A 20,705-nucleotide genomic window follows, 5' to 3' on the forward strand; every position below is an offset into this window, starting at 1 on the left:
TTCGACCCCGGCCGGCCCGTGAATGTGTCAGGGTAATCAACGCTAATCGCTACACCACGTTAATGTTAACACGTGAGATGTACATTTTACTGGATAAACTGGCATGACACCAGCAACATGTCCGCCATCAATGACCCACTACAGTAAGCTGGACACAAAGCTCAAGTACCATCTCGTTTCTTTCCAATGGACATATTCTTTATCATTCTAGTGTGACCAGTCGCTGAAGGCAGGCAGCCGGTTCTGAGAAGGTGAATATAACTACCTAAGCCACGTATCATTACAAAACATTTCAAACCACTTATCATGGCAAAATCTCATATTTTCCTTCTTGGAAATTTATAAACGTTTCTCTAATTTCAAGATTCCCTCAATTTTCCCTCACACACCTCTCACTTCCGTCACCTATAGCTTCCTGATACTCCTTTAGCCACAGCTTCATTGTTCTCCACCCAACCACTACTCCCACATTCTCCACCAAACACAACTTCCTCATTCTCCACCAACCACAACTCCCTTATTCTCAACCAGCCCCAAATCCCACATTCTCCAACGGCCCTACCGCTTACATTCGCCACCAGCTCCAACCTGGCGTATGGCCCCACCACCTCACGAGCCACACCACCGCTGCTCCATTCTCGTCCCCTGGACCTTGGCACTGTGAGTGGTCCTACTGACGTCATATCACACTCACATTCCTGCTTAATCTCCAACCACGAGACTAGAATAACAACACGTGTTCCTACGTCGTTAGAGCCCAATATACCAACGTGCCCCCTCGAGCCACATCCACCAAGGGAGTTGGTCAATGCTCTCTAAGCACACATCCCAGTGACCACAATGTAACATGGGAATCAAACAGTCTGTTGAAAATGTGAAGTACCCTATAGGAAGGAGGGTGTGGAGCGGTCCACAACATTCCTAGATGATTGGCTTAACAATCTTAACTCTCTCTCAAGGAGGCTCATGTACGTCAACTCTCTGTTGTCTACATTACCCTCAGCCTCAGCCCTGACGGAATGTTCGGTCGGACGCTGTACGAGGTAACGTATTTCTCAACATAATCTTTAATTTCACTAATCTGACGTCTTAAAAAAACATCAAAAACATTACCACCACATCAAAGACGAATCAACATAAGGACAAGCACACATAAACAAGCAAAGGAATAAAAAATAAACACATTAGGTCTAATAATAATATGCCGTTCACTTCTTGTCTCCTTAACTGTATCTTTGCCTAACACAGCTACACTCCACGAGGAATCTGTGGTTATCGAGGCAAGGTCTTCAAACCTTGCCCACAACACCCGACTGACAACATTACATGAGATATATATATATATATATATATATATATATATATATATATATATATATATAGAGAGAGAGAGAGAGAGAGAGAGAGAGAGAGAGAGAGAGAGAGAGAGAGAGAGAGAGAGAGGAAGGGGTAGTGCATCTCTGCACGTACGCCAACACATACGACATGTGAGCAGCGCATCATCTCTGTATGGCAACCTGTCAGCTGTATGACTCTGGTCACCAAATACGTGACGTTACGTGCACCTCTGGAGGCTGGTCCTTACCTGCACGACGATGTCTAGGACCCAGCAGCTCCTGAGATCAGTCCGGCTACCTGAGGCCCCGGCTGGAACGACGACATATCCTCAGCAACCTGGATGATCCGGTATATTGTGTCTAGACTTACCCAGCCAGTTCTGGAAGAACCAGACCGGGAGTCCAGCTCTGGGATATCCCCACTGGGTGTCCAGTTCTGGGATATCCCCACTGGGTGTCCAGTTCTGGGATATCCCCACTGGGTGTCCAGTTCTGGAATATCTCCAGTGGGTGTTCGATTCTGAATATCCTCATTGGGCGTACAATCTGGAATATCTCCAGTGGGTATTCAGTTCTGAATATCCCCACTGGGCGTCCAGTTCTGGAAAATTTCCAGTGGGTGTTCAGTTCTGAATATCCAAACAGGGCATAAAATCTGGAATATCTCCAGTGGGTGTTCAGTTCTAAACATTCCTACAGGGCGTCCACTTCTGGAATACATCCACTGGGTGTCCAGTTCGGGAATATCTCCACTGAGCGTCGAGTTTTGAATATCAAAACTGGGCATTCAGTACCGGAACATATCCACTGGATGTCCAGTTCAGGAAGATAGCCACTGGGCGTCCTGTTCTGAATATCCCCAGTGGGCATCCAGTTCTGGAATACCTCCACTGGGCGTCAAGAACGTCTCTCATTGCAGAATTAAATGCCAAGGACGTTCACATCAAGGACGTTCTTACTCAATTCATCTTTAGATTGTAGCGGTGAGAATTTAGTTGCCCGCGTCACCTTGCCTGTGGGATACGATATCTTATTATAGCCTGGGGACTTTCCATGTGGAAACTCCAATATGTTTCCCTCATCTGAGCATCACAGAATAGCATCTGAGAAACTTCAGTTGGTCACCCGAAGCTTTGATACCCGAAAGACTTAGTCTGGGGAGTAAGGTAATTCCTGCACATCTTACAGCCAGACAATTTTTTCCCCAGCCTGAGGGATGGTGTGATCATACCACAGTACTGTGGTCTGAAGGTCGTACACTGAAGGAGACACATCACGGGTTTTGCTGATCCTGACCACAAGGATCGCAAAACCCATCTTCCCATCTACTAGAAGGTGACGACTGCTCTGTCGTGCTGACAGTGGGAAGGCCGTCTGACTCAACCACTCCCAGATCTTTTATATTCATCTACCACACCATGTTAATGTTTGAATTTGGTATTCTTTAAAAGGTTTCTACATCAAACGCAAAATCATCATTCATCACACATCAGTTCTTTAAAAAAAAAACAGCAAGGAGAACTGGTGTGTTGTTCTAGAATAAGTGGCAATTTGAAACCACAAGAAGTTGGTGACGTGCGTGATCCATCTCTTCTCATGGAGAACATCTCACTTCGTGCCCAGAGTGAGTCATGGTGAGGAGAGTAAACTGAAATTTCCTGTACGTGCTCTAAGCTGGCCAGCTACACATCGTATTCATACCATTGCTTTCCTGCATATATACCCATTTGTGTGTGTATATATATATATATATATATATATATATATATATATATATATATATATATATATATATATATAATTAGAGTAAAATGGTACATGTTTACAAGGTTAAGAGACGGGACAATACGAGTCGAGAATACTCTCCCTCTAACGCACAAACAGAAATCACACAGAAGCACAGAATGCATCTACATAAATGAAGCAATGAAAACACACACACACACACAAGCATAATCCACCTTACTTGAACAATGATGAATCGTTCCAAGATAGGACGAAAGGGCATGAGTAGAAACTTACAGGGGAATCAGCATGATGTAAAGTAACATCTTTTGCCATAAAATATAGACAGTTGGAATTCACAGAGTCAAGATGCAGTGTGTTTAGGGAACTTTAATGTTTTCAAAACAAGGTTGGAGAAATGTACCTGCTTGATGGACAGGAAGATAAAGTGCATCATCCGCCTGGTCGTAGGTGCGTGTGGGTCATTCCACACAACAGACCTTGATATCGTGTGCCTTCCATGTTCTACGCCCCAGGATACTTAACATCAATTCAATACGAACTGTTTGACTACTCCCACGCGGAGGGTAATTTAAACGGTGGTCGAGGGACCCATCCTGGACCATCACAACCGTCACCACAGTCAACACCATCGCTACAACACCCGGCCACGGCTGGCATTAAGTGGTGCATACTGGTCCGAAGCAAACCACTGGATACGATCTCCACACCCACAATGTCCCAATGACTTTGTGAAATTAAGTCATGTCCTGGAGCTACGGTAACTTGGGCGCTGACGAAAGAAGTTATCAGGAGAGTGGGAGGTGGAAGGTGCGGGGGCGGAAGGTTCCCAAGATATGCGGAGGACGAGTCCAGTAACTGAAGGCTGGGTAGCGCACCCCGTAGGCTCAGCCCACACAAACAAACTGGTCCACTGAGGACAATGACCCAGCAAACGTTGCCGGACACACGAACCTTCCACACACTCTGTAACTAATACACATCACCTTCCAGTCCTACCCCACTTAGAATATACAAAACTATCTTAATTTCTATAATACTAAGTAAATAGTTAGAGGACTTTGAGATATGTTCCCAGGTCCCAGACAGAGGGCAGTGAAAGTGTGCAACGTTGGCGGAGACTCTGGGTCGCCTCCAGACGTCTTCATTATGGAAATGAAGCGGGTGCAGTGTGGCAGACGTCAGGACCGGGCCAGCAACATGCTAGGTGACGCCTGGCATAACACACACTCCTCCAAGCCTGCTAAATTGTCGTGCAGGGTAGAACGTGTGAGGCGACAGGTGTTTACTGATTCTACGGTGCTATGTCGGGGGGTGGGAGGGTCAGGCGACGCATGCGGCGAGAGGACGATGGCGGGGGATGACCGCAGCCACAGCAGGAACGGCGGCGGCGGCGGTGAGAGTACGTCGACCCGTGGTGCGGCGGGCGTGGAGCAGGCCTGACCGTGACCGACTTATGTGCTACGCCAATCTCACTAGGTCTGGGTCAGCCACTGCCGCATCCTACTGGGTCTCGCTCACCCCCTCTTCTTGCCACCCTCCCCCTCCCACGCATAACCCCTACCCCCATGCCTGACCCCACACCCCCTGCCTGACACCCTACCACATCCCACGCCCACCCCCGCCTCCACACCCCAGCGAGCTACCGATACACACGCATCTTCCAAAAATAGATTCTTACCTTTTTGCCGCGTACGAGGCATCTTACGCTCCTTATGCACCCGCGGAAAGTAAGAGTGTATCCAATGCAGAGCCACGGGAGATGGAGCAGTGAAACTAGAGAAAGGTGGCCACTGGTAGTGAAGGTGGAACTTTCTTCCTCCAGCCTCACCGTGACCCTTGCACGATGTACCCACCTCGTCCCCACCACCTAACTTACTCTCACTCCAGCGGGCTACACCAACAACCTGCTCTAGCAGCCTACTCTAACAACATGCCCCGGCTGCTGCCCTCAGCAGTAACTTGTCCAAGCAGCCTACGCCAACAACCTGCTTCAGCAGCCAACCCAAACAACCTGCTCCAGTAGCCTACTCTAACAACATGCCCCGGCGGCTGTCCACAGCAATAACTTGTCCAAGCAGCCTACGCCAACAACCTGCTCCAGCAGCCAACCCCAACAACCTGGTCCAGTAGCCTACCCCAACAACCTGCTCCAGTAGCCTACTCTAACAACATGCCCCGGCGGCTGTCCACAGCAATAACTTACCCAAGAAGCCTACTCCAATAACCTGCTTCAGCAGCCTATCCCAACAATTTGCTCCAGTAGTCTGCTCCAACAACATGCCTCGGCGGCTCCCCACCGCATTAACTTGCCCAAGCAGCTTACTGCAATAACCTGCTCCAGCAGCCTACCCCGACAAAGTACTCCACACAATCGACGCCTCGTTATCACAATCTAGTTATGTGTAATAAGTCATTCCTCTCATATCTAATACAGTAGAGGTCTTGCTGTGGCCTGAATTCATTCATTCCTTTCGCCTTCATTCCCACACGGTGGTAGAAAAACAATAACTTTACCTGACGAGGTTTACAGATCTCTTCGCCACACACTAGCCAGGTAAAGATGGTAAAGTATATCAAATAGTGACTGGCGACTAGCTCAATGATGCCAGTATGTCTGGCCAGCGACCACAGACGGTCGCCTAGCAGATGTTGAGGCAGAGTTGGGCTTAACCTTCAATTAGAGACCAGCAAGGGAGGAGCAAAAGAAAGGAAGCATGAGAAGCGTACATGGTTATGAGGAGGAGGCATGGAGGTCAGGACCTGACTGGAGGGAGGAGGCATGAGAACAGGGGAGGGGGTTGGGTGTAAGGTATGGTAACCCCACCAGGAGGGTCTGTAACACTTGGGTACACCAGGAAAAGAGATATGGGCTATCGGGACACCAAAAGACGCCCGCGGCCACTGAAAGAAGGTAAGAAAGTAAAGGTCAAAAGAAATCATGGTGGCAAAGGGAAAGTAGCAGACAACAGGATATGTGGGCACTGGATGAGCTGGACAGAGCGAGAGGGAGACGATGGTAGGCGTTGGAGGCACTGGGTGTTAAGGAGACAAGCAACACTGACTGTACTCACCCTTTGTTCTGCTGTGTCAGGGTTGACCCACGATGGAAGGTGTTTCGCTGCCTCGATCAGAAGGAACTCCCCGTCACTGTCCACCGCCCTAAAGGTAAGAAACAAACATTAACATCAACACGGTGGATTCTACTGAGACACATCTCTTTACATGCCTTCCGTCACAAGTTTCAGTCTACTTCATCCCACTTCTATCAACTGATAAATCTCCCTCATTACATGTATACATCTATTATAAACGCCCAGTGTGGGCTAGATTCTTGACAGGGCAGCACCATCATCACAGCAGACAGCTCCGCCTAACCCCGCCCACCACACTGCTTATGAGGTTCCCACAGATATGGAGCCACTGTCAGGAACAAACCTTTTCTGTTTTTCCCTATCATAACAGAGCGACAAAAACATCCATCGTAGTCAACTGAAAATAGTTACTGGGTTCCGTGATGTGGAATACGAAATGTGCAGTCAACCTAACATATTAATCTTTAATTTGATTTTGACATTATACAGAAGAGAACTCCTGTCCATTAAGTCCTCAGTCTCATCAATGGGAAATCTGGCGACAGAGAAATTGGTTGGAATGAACACAATGGAAAAACATCTGATTAATGCAAACATAGATCAATGGCTAAATCTTAACCTTAAATGGCGAGAACTGTAAATATGCTCCTACCGCTAAGCACACTTCAGGCAAAGACTCAGTATCAACATGATACTTGTGGACCTTTATGATAAAGCCAGAGACTGACGGATATCTCTGAGAAAGCGTTCACTGGTAATACAGTGCACACTCACTGTTCTCCTTAACGACCCTAACCACATAATAACACCAATATTAAGCTCTTAAAACAAGGAAGTTCAACATTCAACTCTCGTTGTAACGTTGTCAGGCCGGTTAAAACCGGCCAAATGTTTGTTCATTATGGTCAAGTGTACTCCAGCTAGGGTATTACCAGTTGATTAAGTGTAATTCAGCTGGAGTATCGCCAGCTGGTCAAGTGTACTTCATCTCGGAATGAACATTAAGCTGCCAACTATGGACCAAATGGTTCTGCTCAACCATCAACAATAACAACACACACACACACACACACACACACCACAGTGGCCACCAATCCTAGTAACACCTGGTAAAGCCTTCGGGAGGAGGTCCTACGCCTATAGCTCAGGCTTGGTACAGCCTGCTGAGTTGGGTCGTTGGTCGACCAATTTGTGGGGATGCCGCAGCCCGCAGGCCCACGTAGCCCCAACAGCCTGGCTGGTCTGGTACATACAAGTACTTGTCCAGGGCACTCTTAAACTTCTCAACTGTGCAGGATCCCATGCTGTTTCTGGTGATAGCAGGCATGGTGTTCAAGTATCTCGGGGCCCCGTATCTTTAAGGTGTTCTCTCTTTTTGTGCATATCGTATCACTGGATTTCAGAGGTCGTATTTTACAGAGCCTTCCGCGCCTGACGTGCCAGTAAGAGGTTATCTCAGTCGTTCCCAGTGATTTAGTTCGGTGAACCACTAAAAACCCTACTACCAAAGTACTCACTAAACTGACCTGAGCGCAGATCCCTCCACTATAGATGACAGAACCCACTACATCCAACACAATCCACCGTTTGTTTACAAACTACCAAAGCCATTTAAATTCTTACTAAACTTACGCCACAAAATAAACCTTCGCAAGACTTTCAATTCAAACATACAATCTAAATGTGAAACTGAGAGTTTTTAACGGTCTGAGTTAACAACTCTCACAGGATAACTTCAAAACTTGACCGACTTGTCCTACTACGCAATGTTGGTTCATTTTCCCTCTTCTATAGGTATTATTTTGGTTTTTGCTCCAGAGAGCTGGCTGCTTGAGTTCCCCCACCACTAGTTAGAGCACGCAGGCAAGCTGCTGCATCACATGATTAATGTGTGGCCGTTGGCAACTCAAGTGTGTGCCGCTTAATAACTGTTTCTTTCACTACTTCTTGAACCTTTGGAACAATATACCCTCTCATGTCTTTCCTAATGATTATGACTTGGCACTTTTAAAAAGACACGTCTTTCACTTCCTCCAACATCCGATAATACTTTCCTTTGTCTCTTTTTTTCCCCGTTTTCTTTAACGTTTCCATACCTCAATTAAGGCCCGGGCTTGATGTGGACTTTCGTCCGTGACTGGAACCTCCAACGTAAAGAAAATGTCATCAAATGTTATCAGTCATGGTCGCAGTCGTTAGGACAAGTCGAGTCTGTTGTTGTGACGGTCTGTACGAGCTCGGATGAACTCTCAGTGGTTGCGGTTCCGCACTATAACGTGGGGACGAGGGATCTCTGGTGGCAGTTGACGGTGGCGAGAATCGCGCTGCAGCTTCTTCTCAAACTGTCGGAAAGAGGTCCAGGTGATGGCTGGAAAGCGCTGGGAGGATTTGCGTGTTTAATGCCTAGTGTCAGATGGCGTGGGAAGGAAGAAAGATAATCTTGCGTGTCCCGTTATGCACCTTTCCTGTTATGTGGTAAATTGGGAGGAAGACCAGACGGTCTTGCTGCTTGGGAAGAAGAAAACTTAAGTAGATGATCTCGAGTTCCGGTGCAGGGAGGCCAAGTGTCTTGAGTCGTCGACGGAGAATGCAGAGTGGACAGCTGCACGACTTGATAATGGTGTTGATGTAACGCTAATCACAGTCTTCTACCATTCCTTAATAACGAAATGTAACTTCAGATCAACAGATCAAGCGGCACCTTACTTGTATATGACAAACTACTAGTGTGAAGAGGAAACTTGATCTGACATTAAAACCCCAAAAGAGTCTTTAAAATATATTTTAGATCTCTTAATCATACTAATTTAACTCTGATTATCTTAAATGAGAAAAGAGAGACATCAGCTCCACTTCCTCTTGACTTAGCCAGTCCTGAAGCCTCACCAGTTGGTAAACCACAACCGTGAGGCTGGAGACAATGGCGGTAGTGGCAATAAACCCACACACACACACACACACACACACGCCATCTGACAAGCAGTGGTCCAGCTAGACTCAACACACCCTGACCTATGGCAATACAAGACAGCACCTCTCCTCGTGTATCATGTCTGTGCCTCCATCTCACAAACAAACACAAGCATACAAGTGACCATACGAACACATGAGCACCTTAACACACACACACACACACACACACACACACACACACGAGCAATACATACACATCCCCACCACACACACATCCAGACACTGGCCACAAACTACCGCTGCTCTGACCGGGAAGCCGGCGACGTGCCCGCCACCTCCGTCTACAGCTCTACACGGTGTGCAGTTCCACTTGGTGATAAGCCTCTCTCTCTCTCTCTCTCTCTCTCTCTCTCTCTCTCTCTCTCTCTCTCTCTCTCTCTCTCTCTCTCTCTCTCTCTCACACACACACACACACACAACGGTGTCGGCCCTCTCAGTGTTGATGCCCCTCTTTCCTCACACACACACACACACACACACACACACACACACACACACACACACACACATACACTGGCAAAAGCCCTCTCCCAGGCTCATACCGGCGCATGGGCTTGGCTATCTGAGGCATTCTCGACGGTGTAACTCCACGACGACGATGTAATAAGATATAAATAAATCTCGACGGTACAGTGTACCTCGATGACTTAATACAACTCCCGACGTTGTAATATATAACTCGACGGTCGGTATAATACAATTCTTGACGGTACATTGTAACTCAGTGGTATAATAAAGTTCCTGACGGTGTAATACATAACTCGACGGTATAATATAATTCTTGACAGTGCACTGCAACTCAATGGTATAATATAGCTCCTGACGGGTGTGTAATATATAACTCGACGGTATAATTCGTGAGGGTACATTGTGACTCAATGGTATAATATAGCTCCTGATGGTGTAATATATAACGACATTATGACATATCTCTTGACGGTACAATAATGACGCAACGTCGTAAATCCTGAAGGTACAATATGACTCCACGGTATGACTGGTGACGGTATGATCCAACTGGTGACGGTAGAATATACTAGCCAAGGCAATCATAACTCCAGAAGGTATAATTCTCGACGGCTTAACTCATGACGGTGTTGCACGACTGCCGATGGAATCAATATATCCAGCACGTATAATTCTCGACTATAAAATACGACTCTAAAAAAAAAAAAAATGTTTGACTCTATGTGCTTCAGACATGTCATACGACTCGTTCACGATGTTTCAGGAACTCTGAAGCGGCGTAATGCAAGATGGAAACACACGACTAACTGGCCGTTACCGGGTAACACACAGAGAAGATTCAGGAAATATGTAACACGCGGACCAACTGGCCGAGGTAACAGCGAACTCAAACGGGTAACACGAAACCTACCGTCCGTTACAAGACAACAGACACTGAACACAAACAGTAAACAGATCAACTGGCCTTACCGTAACGAGGGTAACGGCTGAAAGAAGCGAGACTGCTGGTGGGTCAGACTGTGTGTGTGTGAAGATCCCTCACAGCCCAGACTAACCACTTCAGAAATATACGCGACTGGGAACATGCCCTGAACCTGTACCTTCCACACGCCACACAGTGGGAGACGTGACTTTCACTTGGGGAAAATGTGTGGAGGGCAAGGCTTGCCCCGCCGGGGTCTACTGGAAAGTTGGCACGAAAGACTCGAACATTAAAACTGGAAATCAAGGTGCAGTAAGCGCTATAAAACGGTAAACATCCGGGGCCTACCATTACCTGATAGACCACGTAAAACCACCCACAACATCATGAGCACAAGATCCACAAGGGCCTGGACAAGTGACTATATAAGGTATGCCAGACAAGCCGGTGGGTGCTGGCTACGCAGACCTATGGGTGGCAGCCTACAATAGGTGGAGGAGCAACGGACCAACCTGGTCCTGGACAGAAGGGGTAGGGCAGACCTCCGAGAGACCATCGGAAGGTGTTGCGGTTAGCGTTCCTGACCGTGACGCAATCACGGGCCACCCAGGGTCGAGAGCATAGGTTCGAACCCTGGTTTTAGGAAGGATTGTATACATTCTTCCTGATCCAGTCAACTGTTTTGGAACTGATATGCAACATCCGACGACCTCATTAGTAAAGCGTTCCCACCATCGCTGTGTAAAAGTCTTCTTCGTTTTAGTTCACTTGTTTCTGGTGGCATGAGGACGCACGTTATGTAAGTACAGACCTGTTTAACGTAACTGGTTTACGACGAGTCAACAGGACGAGTCAAGGGTAACTACATCTCTATCGTAAACATCTGCATTGTAACTAATTTATCCATCGTTGTCCATAAAAAACATAACTAGTGTAATCCCACATGACAAACCAATCAATTTCCAGATAACAAAGCTTACTTCATTCATCTTCCAGATGACAAAACTTACTTCAGTCAACTTCCTGATGATATACTTCTTTCATCTTCCACATGACAAACTTATTCCATTCAACTTCCGGATGATATACTTCATTCATCTTCCAGACGATAAACTTACTTCATTCAACTTCCGGATGATATACTTCATTCATCTTCCAGACGACAAACTTACTTCATTCAACTTCCTGATGATATACTTCATTCATCTTCCACATGACAAACTTACTTCATTCAACTTCCGGATGATATACTTCATTCATCTTCCACATGACAAACTTACTTCATTCAACTTAGTGTAAACCTGCAGAAGGACTGTTCAAGTAGACGAATAAACTCTGTAAAAGCGGTGTTCAGTATATACCTAGTCACCTCCTCTATATATCTGGCGGGGAATTTACAGCAGAGGGTTATCACTGCGACCTGATGCTTAAGTCATGCTTAAGTTACGTCGCTGGGCGCATAGGTTTTCTGTCCATGTAGACAACCCTGATGCAACCTACTGACCACGTATTCGGTGTGACGTGCTGACCACGTGTTCAGTGTGACGTGCTGACCACGTGTTCAGTGTAACGTGCTAACGGCGAGTTCTGTGTGAAGTGCTGACGACGTGTTTAGTGTTTCTTGCTGGTGACGTTTTCAGTGCAACTTGCTGACGTGTGTAATGAAGCCTCCAGACAGCCTGCTCGGTATACAGCTTATGTCCAACAGAAATTCATTTGCAAGGATTGAGAAGCTCCACTTGCAGTGTAGACTCAAGCAAGCGGAATCCGGTAACAGCTATCAAGATTACCAAATGGCGTCCTAGCTTCGTCTCTTCGATGTACATCAACTGACTTATATTTCTCTCTTGTGTCTCCCCTGATGATGTGATTATTACACGAAAGTGCACTTGGGAACTTATCGTGTTTCACTTTCCCCATGGACTCATAGGAATGTATATATATATATATATATATATATATATATATATATATATATATATATATATATATATATATATATAAATTCGCTGTTTCCCGCATTAGCGAGGCAGCGCTAGAAACACACATAGTAAGAGCCTCATTCGCTCACATCAATCCTCCGGCTGTCATGTATAATCCACCGAAATGAGAGCTTCCTCTCCATAGCCAAAGTCCACAGATCTCTCAGTGGTTTGCCGTGACCGCTTCGTGTTATCGTGGATAACACGTCGACCCATGTAAACCAAATCGCTCTAAACCCTTCTATCTCACGTACACCCCCCCCCCTTCCCCCCCCTGCATGCTCAGGCCCCTTTCACCCACAACATTATACACTCCATCCTACCATCTCGTCCTTAGTTTCCCCCTCTCCTCTACTTCTGGCTTACCATCACACTTCCCTCTGACCTTGTCACTGTGTTACCCGATCAACACGCCCTCACTCCACAAACTGTCCTAAAATGTTTATGGACACATTCATCCTCTTCCGTAGCTACATGTTTAGGGCCTACGTCTTGCATCCATAAGGGACCCTCGGGACTACCTGTACCATCACACACACACACACACACACAATATATATATATATATATATATATATATATATATATATATATATATATATATATATATATATATATTATATATATATATATATATTATATATATATATATATATATATTATATATATATATATATATATATATATATATATATATATATATATATATATATATATATATATATATATATGTACATATTCATACTTGCTCCTTTCATCCATTCCCGTCGCCACCCCGCCACATATGAAATGGCACCCCCCTCTCCCGGGTGCGCACGAGGTAGCGATAGGAAAAGACAAAAAAGGCCACATTCGTTCACACTCAGTCTCTAGCTGTCATGTATAATACACCGAAACCACAGCTCCCTTTTCACATACAGGCCCCACAAACCTTTCCATGGTTTATCTCAGACGCTTCACATGCCCTGGTTCAATCCACTGACAGCACGTCGACCCCGATATACCACATCGTTCCAATTCACTCTATTCCTTGCAAGCCTTTCAACCTCCTGTATGTTCAGGCCCCGATCGCTCAAAATCTTTTTCACTCCGTCCTTTCTAAAAGGGGAATATATATATATATATATATATATATATATATATATATATATATATATATATATATATATATATATATATATATATATATGGTTTCGGTGCATTACACATGACAGGTAGAGACTGAGTGTGAACGAATGTAGCCTTTTGTCCTTTCTTAGCGCTACCTCGCGGGGGAGGGGGGATGCTATTTCAAGTAAGGCGGGGTGGCGACGGGAATGAATAAAAGCAGTAAGTATGAATTAAGTACATGTTTTATATAAGTATATATCTGTGTCTGTATGTATATGTATACGTTAAAATATATAGATATGTATATGTGCGTGCGTGGATGTGTATGTATATATATGTGTATGTGGGTGGGTTGTGCCATTCTTTCGTCTGTTTTCTTGCGCTACCTCACTAACGCCGGAGACAGCGACAAAGTATATAATAATAATAATAATAATAATATATATATATATATATATATATATATATATATATATATCTTTTTTTCTTTCATACTATTCGCCATTTCCCGCATTAGCGAGGTAGCGTTAAGAACAGAGGACTGGGCCTTAGAGGGAATATCCTCACCTGACCCCCTTCTCTGTTCCTTCTTTTGGAAAATTAAAAAAAAACGAGAGGGGAGGATTTCCAGCCACCCGCTCCCTCCCCTTTTAGTCGCCTTCTACGACACGCAGGGAATACGTGGGAAGTATTCTTTCTCCCCTATCCCCAGGGATAAGATATATATATATATATATATATATATATATATATATATATATATAGCAGCAGGTTACAGTGAGAGCGTGATCTGGTATTTGCTGATAACCACGAGGAAAAATGAAACACGATAAGTCCCAAGTGCACTTTCGTGTAATTACATCATCAAGGGAGATGCATTCTTTTATCTCCCCTCACGATGTAATTATACGAAAGTGCACTTGAGACTTATCGTGTTTCATTTTTCCTCGTAGTTATCAGCATATATATATATATATATATATATATATATATATATATATATATATATATATATATATCTTTATATAAAAAAATACGCGCTTAGCAAACGAATAACGAAGAGGAACCGGACAGGGTAAGCACAACAGATATCAAGAGTAAACCGGACAGCTGGGAATAAAAGCACCATAGGGGAAGAGTGACGATCAAGGGAAAACTAATGAAAGAGTAAGGCAATAGAGTCGGATGATGGTAATACGTGACGGGACTTTTTTTAGGAGGGATGAGGGGAGGGGAAAGGGGGAGCGAATAACAGGGGAGAAGCAACGGGACGTAGGAGTGAAGGAACGGGAGTCAGGGCGAAGCACTGAGAGGCAAGGGAGAATAGACACCCGGCACGGGAGGAACGACGAGTGGCAAGGGAGAATGGACACCAGGCAGGGGAGGAACGACGAGTGGCAAGGGAGAATGGAAACCAGGCAGGGGAGGAACGACGAGTGCCAAGGGAGAATGGACACCAGGCAGGGGAGGAACGACGAGTGCCAAGGGAGAATGGACACCAGGCAGGGGAGGAACGACGAGTGGCAAGGGAGAATGGACACCAGGCACGGGAGGAACGACGAGTGCCAAGGGAGAATGGAAACCAGGCAGGGGAGGAACGACGAGTGCCAAGGGAGAATGGACACCAGGCAGGGGAGGAACGACGAGTGCCAAGGGAGAATGGACACCAGGCAGGGGAGGAACGACGAGTGGCAAGGGAGAGGCAACGGGAGGCAGGGGAGAAGCAATGAAAGTGAAGGGAGAAATAACGAGCGACTGGATATGAACAAGAGGGAGTGAAGAACACTGACTAATGATCTTATGACAATGATGACCATTGGCTAGTGAACACTACGACAGTGAAGAAGAATGAGCAGTGATTACAAGGCAATGAAGAACAATACGCAGTGAACCTGTGACAAAACAGAACAATAGGTAGGTACTAAAGCTAAGACAGTAAAGAACGTCAGTAGAGAACAATGGGTAGTGAACACGTCAGTAAAGAACAAGAGGTCGTGAATATGAGACAACAGAGAACAACAGGTAGTGAATATGAGACAGTGAAGAACAACAGGTAGTGAATATGAGACAGTAAAGAACAACAGGTAGTGAATATGAGACAGTAAAGAACAACAGGTTGTGAATATGAGACAATACAGAACAACAGGTAGTGAAAATGAACGTGAAAGTGAGTGGGTGACGAGAAGAAGGCAGTGAAGATGAAGTAGGCTGGGATGGGTCCACGTGGAGGCGGAAGCCGAGGACGGTGTGAGGGTTGTGTGGTGTGTGTGTGTGTGTGTGTGTGTGTGTGTGTGTCGACACTTCCTGCCCACGTCAGGGGTGTCTCGGCCGGGTGCCCTGACCTCTGACCCCGCCACCACGAGGTCATCCCACTCAGCAAGACCGACACCCGACCTCAACATTCATTACTGCTTCGTGCGATATTCCTCCCAACTTTCCTGCTGTCACGTAAAACGCAATACCCCTCACCCTTCTACGTCCATGTAGAGGCGCCCTCCCTCCCTCAGCCTACATTCGTCCCTGCATCAACTGTATCGCGGGTCAGAGTGACATGAGCTTGGCCGTGCTGTTACAGCGGTGGTACAGACCCCGCCTCTCCCTGCGTGATGACTGTATATTGTGGTTCCTTTCTGACTGAGGAAGACATTCCCCTGAGGGGAGTCCTGGCGGCGCACACAGGCCAGCAGCGCCTGGTCAACAGCGTGATTGTGCTGTGCTGTCCAGCCCACACATCAGCACACAGTACGGTATATACTAATAACTGGAACAATAAGCAGCAAACAGATCACTGCTGACTACTGGCGGGGGAGTGTGAGGGGTGGAGGGACGCCGGTGGCTGGGTGGAGGGACTGCCAGTAGGCGGGAGGCCGGATGGTGGGAGTACCAGAATGCGGGTGGAGTGATGCCGGTGGCTGGAGGGAGGGAGTGCCAGTCTGCGGCTGGAGGGTTGCAGATGGGTGGGTGGAGGGAGAGAAGGTGAGCAGGAGAAAAGAGTGCAGTCTGGTGGATGGAGTGAGTGCAGGTGTGTGGGTAGAGGGAAAGCAAGTGTAATGTTGAGGGGAGTGCAGGTGGTTGGGTGGAGAGAGATAGATGGTGGGTGAGTGGAGGAAAAGCAGGTGTGCGGGTGGAGGGAATGCAGGTGGAATAATAAAGGGAAAGCCAGGGAGTTGGAGGAGGGAATATAGGTGTGTTAGTAGAAGGGATGTAGGTGTTGGTGGAGGGAACGTAGGTGGGTAAGTGGAGGCAAAGCAGTTGGGTGGGTGGATGGAGAATAGAGCTGCGTGGATGGAGGGAGTCCAGGTGGGTGGACCAGAGAGCCCTGCAGCACGAGCCAGACCTGGCAGGTGGTGGATGCCGGGTAGAGTGTCAGACATCAAGCCTTCATTATCATATCATCTTGTACAACCACCACCACCACACTGTACCACAGCTCACACCACCACCACCACACTGTACCACAGCTCACACCACCACCACCACACTGTACCACAGCTCACACCACCACCACACTGCACCACAGCTCACACCACCACCACACTGTACCACAGCTCACACCACCACCACACTGTACCACAGCTCACACCACCACCACCACACTGTACCACAGCTCACACCACCACCACACTGTACCACAGCTCACACCACCACCACACTGTACCACAGCTCACACCACCACCACACTGCACCACAGCTCACACCACCACCACACTGTACCACAGCTCACACCACCACCACACTGTACCACAGCTCACACCACCACCACCACACTGTACCACAGCTCACACCACCACCACCACACTGTACCACAGCTCACACCACCACCACACTGTACCACAGCTCACACCACCACCACACTGTACCACAGCTCACACCACCACCACACGGTACCACAGCTCACACCACCACCACACTGTACCACAGCTCACACCACCACCACACTACCACAGCTCACATCACTAATACACCATCTTGTACCACACCTTACACCACCACCATGGTCACTATATCAGCTCACATCACTACACCGTCTTGTACCACAGCTTTCACCACCACCACACTGTACCACAGCTTTCACCACCACAACCACACTGTACCACAGCTTTCACCACCATCACACTGTACCACAGCTCACACCACCTGACTATCTTGCACCAAAGCTTACATCACCGCACCATCTTGTACCACAACTTACATCAATAACACACAATCTTGTAACACAGCTTACATCACTAACACATTATCTTATATCACAAACGACACCACTAGTAAACCATCTGGTGACAAAGCTTACACCACTAGCACACGATCCTGTGCCACGGCTTACACCACTAAAACACCATTTTGCACCACAGCTAACACCACGAGCACACCATCATCTACCACAGCTTACTTCACTAGCACACCATCTTGTACCACAGTTACCACCATTACCACACCATCTTGTAACACAGCTAACACCACTAGCACCCTATCTCCCACCCCTGTTCACACTACCACCACATGTACCACAGCTCACGCCAACGCCACCATTTTGTACCACAGCCCACACGACCAGCACATGTGTACACACCTTAATGACCAACTGTTCCTGGATAATACCCATAATCAAGGACTTGGCCAGCTCACATCCCGTTCAGTGAACTCTGCCATGGATGTAAACACAAGTATCATCACCCAAGTGTTACACGTTTGCCTTCGAGTGGCTACATTAATCCCGCGTTTACTGCTCAGGACACGGGTCCAGAACAGCATCAATCGGTGCTTTACCTTCTGAGACTTAACTGGTGTACGCCATCTTGCCGTCTAAGGAAGCTCCTGCAGACGAACGGAAGAGGAGGGATGGCCGTACAGAGATACGAATGTACCTGTAGGATCACCGACAACTACCGATCTTGTTATGTACACATTGCCTCACTGCTTCACTACACAACCAGCAGGAGGGAAGCTTCTAACCCTACACCTGCACCTGCCAAACAAATAAACTCAAACCCAACTTCAGAACGATCATATTTCGAAGTATATACCACTGCCAGTCATGTCTCATCCTACCACCAGCAGACCCAGGGATATCCGGAACCTTCCCACCACCAGACCCAGGGATATCCCACATCCAAGACGGTAGCCACACACACACACACACACACACACACACACACACACACACACTACAGCGGCACTACAGAGCCCTATCCGACCCCTGGCAGCCCGACCAAACTTTCCCACGTGACTGTGACCCCAGATCGACTCCCGCATGACTACTCCAGGGCATAAACAGTTACTCCAAGCTGAAGCTGCCACCACATCTCCTCCCCTAGCCCTCCCGGGGTCAGGCTTCAGGCTGACAGAGCATCTTGTACAAACACCGCCACACACAACACACACACACACACACACACACACACACACACACACACACACAACACACACTATACGCTGCTTTATCGGTAGAATTTTTTTTCCATGTGCATCGTTTACAGATACAAGGTTGGTCGAACGAATGTAAGACGGGGAGGAGGAGGTGGGTAAAACCCCGACACTCGTTTCCATGCTGCTCCTGGTGTCCATAACACCTGCTCCCCGAGCCTCAGGCACTTAATCTTCCGCTCAAACATCTGTCAATCACATCTTGGAAACTGTATCTCATGCTGTGTTGGGGGGGCGGGGGGCCTCTCTCAAGTGCCGCCGCGTCAGCTGGTGCCTGGCCTCACGTCTACCTCCCCGCTGAAAATTACGACATCCTTAACCACGACTAATTTTTCCCTTCACAAACACCAGACTGGATGAACTCCTCTGGCGTCAGAGGGAGAGCACATGACTCTAAACGTCGGGGATGGGAGGGAGGCAACCGCTGTGTAACCCTACTGGAGATCATGGATACGTGGGAACATGAGGGCCGTGTTAACACGGGCTGCTGGCACACATACTGTATACATTTCCTACACAGCAACAGCCTGGGGTAGCACCCAGAGTACTAGAGGGGAGGTGCCAGGTACGTACGTACATATAGCTCTCCGCCCGAGCCCCCACAGCCCCCGCCATACAGTTACCCATTTCATCGTATGGATCCAGAAGCGTTTATACGAAGGGCAGAAGCCTTCAAGCAATCTCATTCCTGTTCCATTACACTCAGTTTATTCCTTTACGAAAATAATCTTCACATGTCTTAACATCAGAAACTGAACTTGTAAACACAGACAACTCGAGCAACAAGCTTCATCTCAGACAGACAAGAGGCTCATGGAATCGGTGCTTCCCTCAACAGGCGGCCGGGTGTGGCCAGTCAATCCCAGTGCGGTCATTAAGACAGAGGAGGGTGCAGATGGCGGCTCACAGCAGGGTGAGGGCGGCCGGGTATTGCTGCAGGGGTTCAGAGCCAGCTTGTCCGGTCACGATGTGCCCACCAGCTACTCACCAAATGGCCCACCACACCTCAGGGTAAGCCCACCAGCTACCCACCACACCTTAGGAGAGGTCCATTAGCCACCCACCACAGGTTTGCAACCTAAGGATAGGCCCACCAGCCACCCACCACAGGTCCATCACACCTCACGTCCTCGGACCCACCTCACCCTTTCTCCTCTACTGAGCCACAGCCAGACATGGAACAAGACACGGGTTTAGCAGATCAACAGGTGAGGTGTGGCAGATCAACAGAAGGGATATGGGAGAACAACAGATGAGGTATGGTAGAACAACAGGTGAGGTGTGGTAGATCAACAGGAGAGATATGGAAGTTCAACAGGCTGAAGTGTGGCAGAACCAGCAGGTGAGGTGTGACGAGCGACGGGGGCTGGCATTGGGCGGCGCCACAGTGAGGAGCTGGAGGCCAGGTAACCAAACACATGCACTCACACGTCAACAGTGTGGAGCAGTCATGCCAGGAGGCATGTCTGAGGTCGGATGAGGGAGGGGAGGGAGGTAGGGGCAGCAGGGAGGCCGCGGGCGTGGAACAACGGACTGCGGGCGGGGGTCACGCCCGTCACACGCCCTTCCTGCACCAACTTCCTTCAGTACCAGTGTACCACCTCAACCAACCTTCAACTGGCCAAACATGAAACACACACTACCATAA

The 20,705-nt window shown here is 47.5% G+C and overlaps 1 protein-coding gene across 6 annotated transcripts in view; it reads right to left on the reverse strand.

Annotated features, from left to right (window-relative positions):
• Window positions 1–20,705, reverse strand: part of ecd (ecdysoneless cell cycle regulator) — a 708,809-nt gene that overhangs the window by 559,884 nt on the left and 128,220 nt on the right. For 5 of the 6 annotated variants that reach the window (XM_071678023.1, XM_071678004.1, XM_071678011.1 and 2 more), the window contains exon 4: window positions 6,158–6,245. In XM_071678023.1, the coding sequence (XP_071534124.1) occupies window positions 6,158–6,245 (88 nt within the window). Of the gene's footprint in view, window positions 1–6,157; window positions 6,246–20,705 lie in introns of those variants that run through there. The other variant, XM_071678041.1, reaches the window with a different exon arrangement.

The sequence above is a fragment of the Panulirus ornatus genome, chromosome 2 (assembly GCF_036320965.1).
Source record: "Panulirus ornatus isolate Po-2019 chromosome 2, ASM3632096v1, whole genome shotgun sequence".
NCBI classification, from domain to species: domain Eukaryota; kingdom Metazoa; phylum Arthropoda; class Malacostraca; order Decapoda; family Palinuridae; genus Panulirus; species Panulirus ornatus.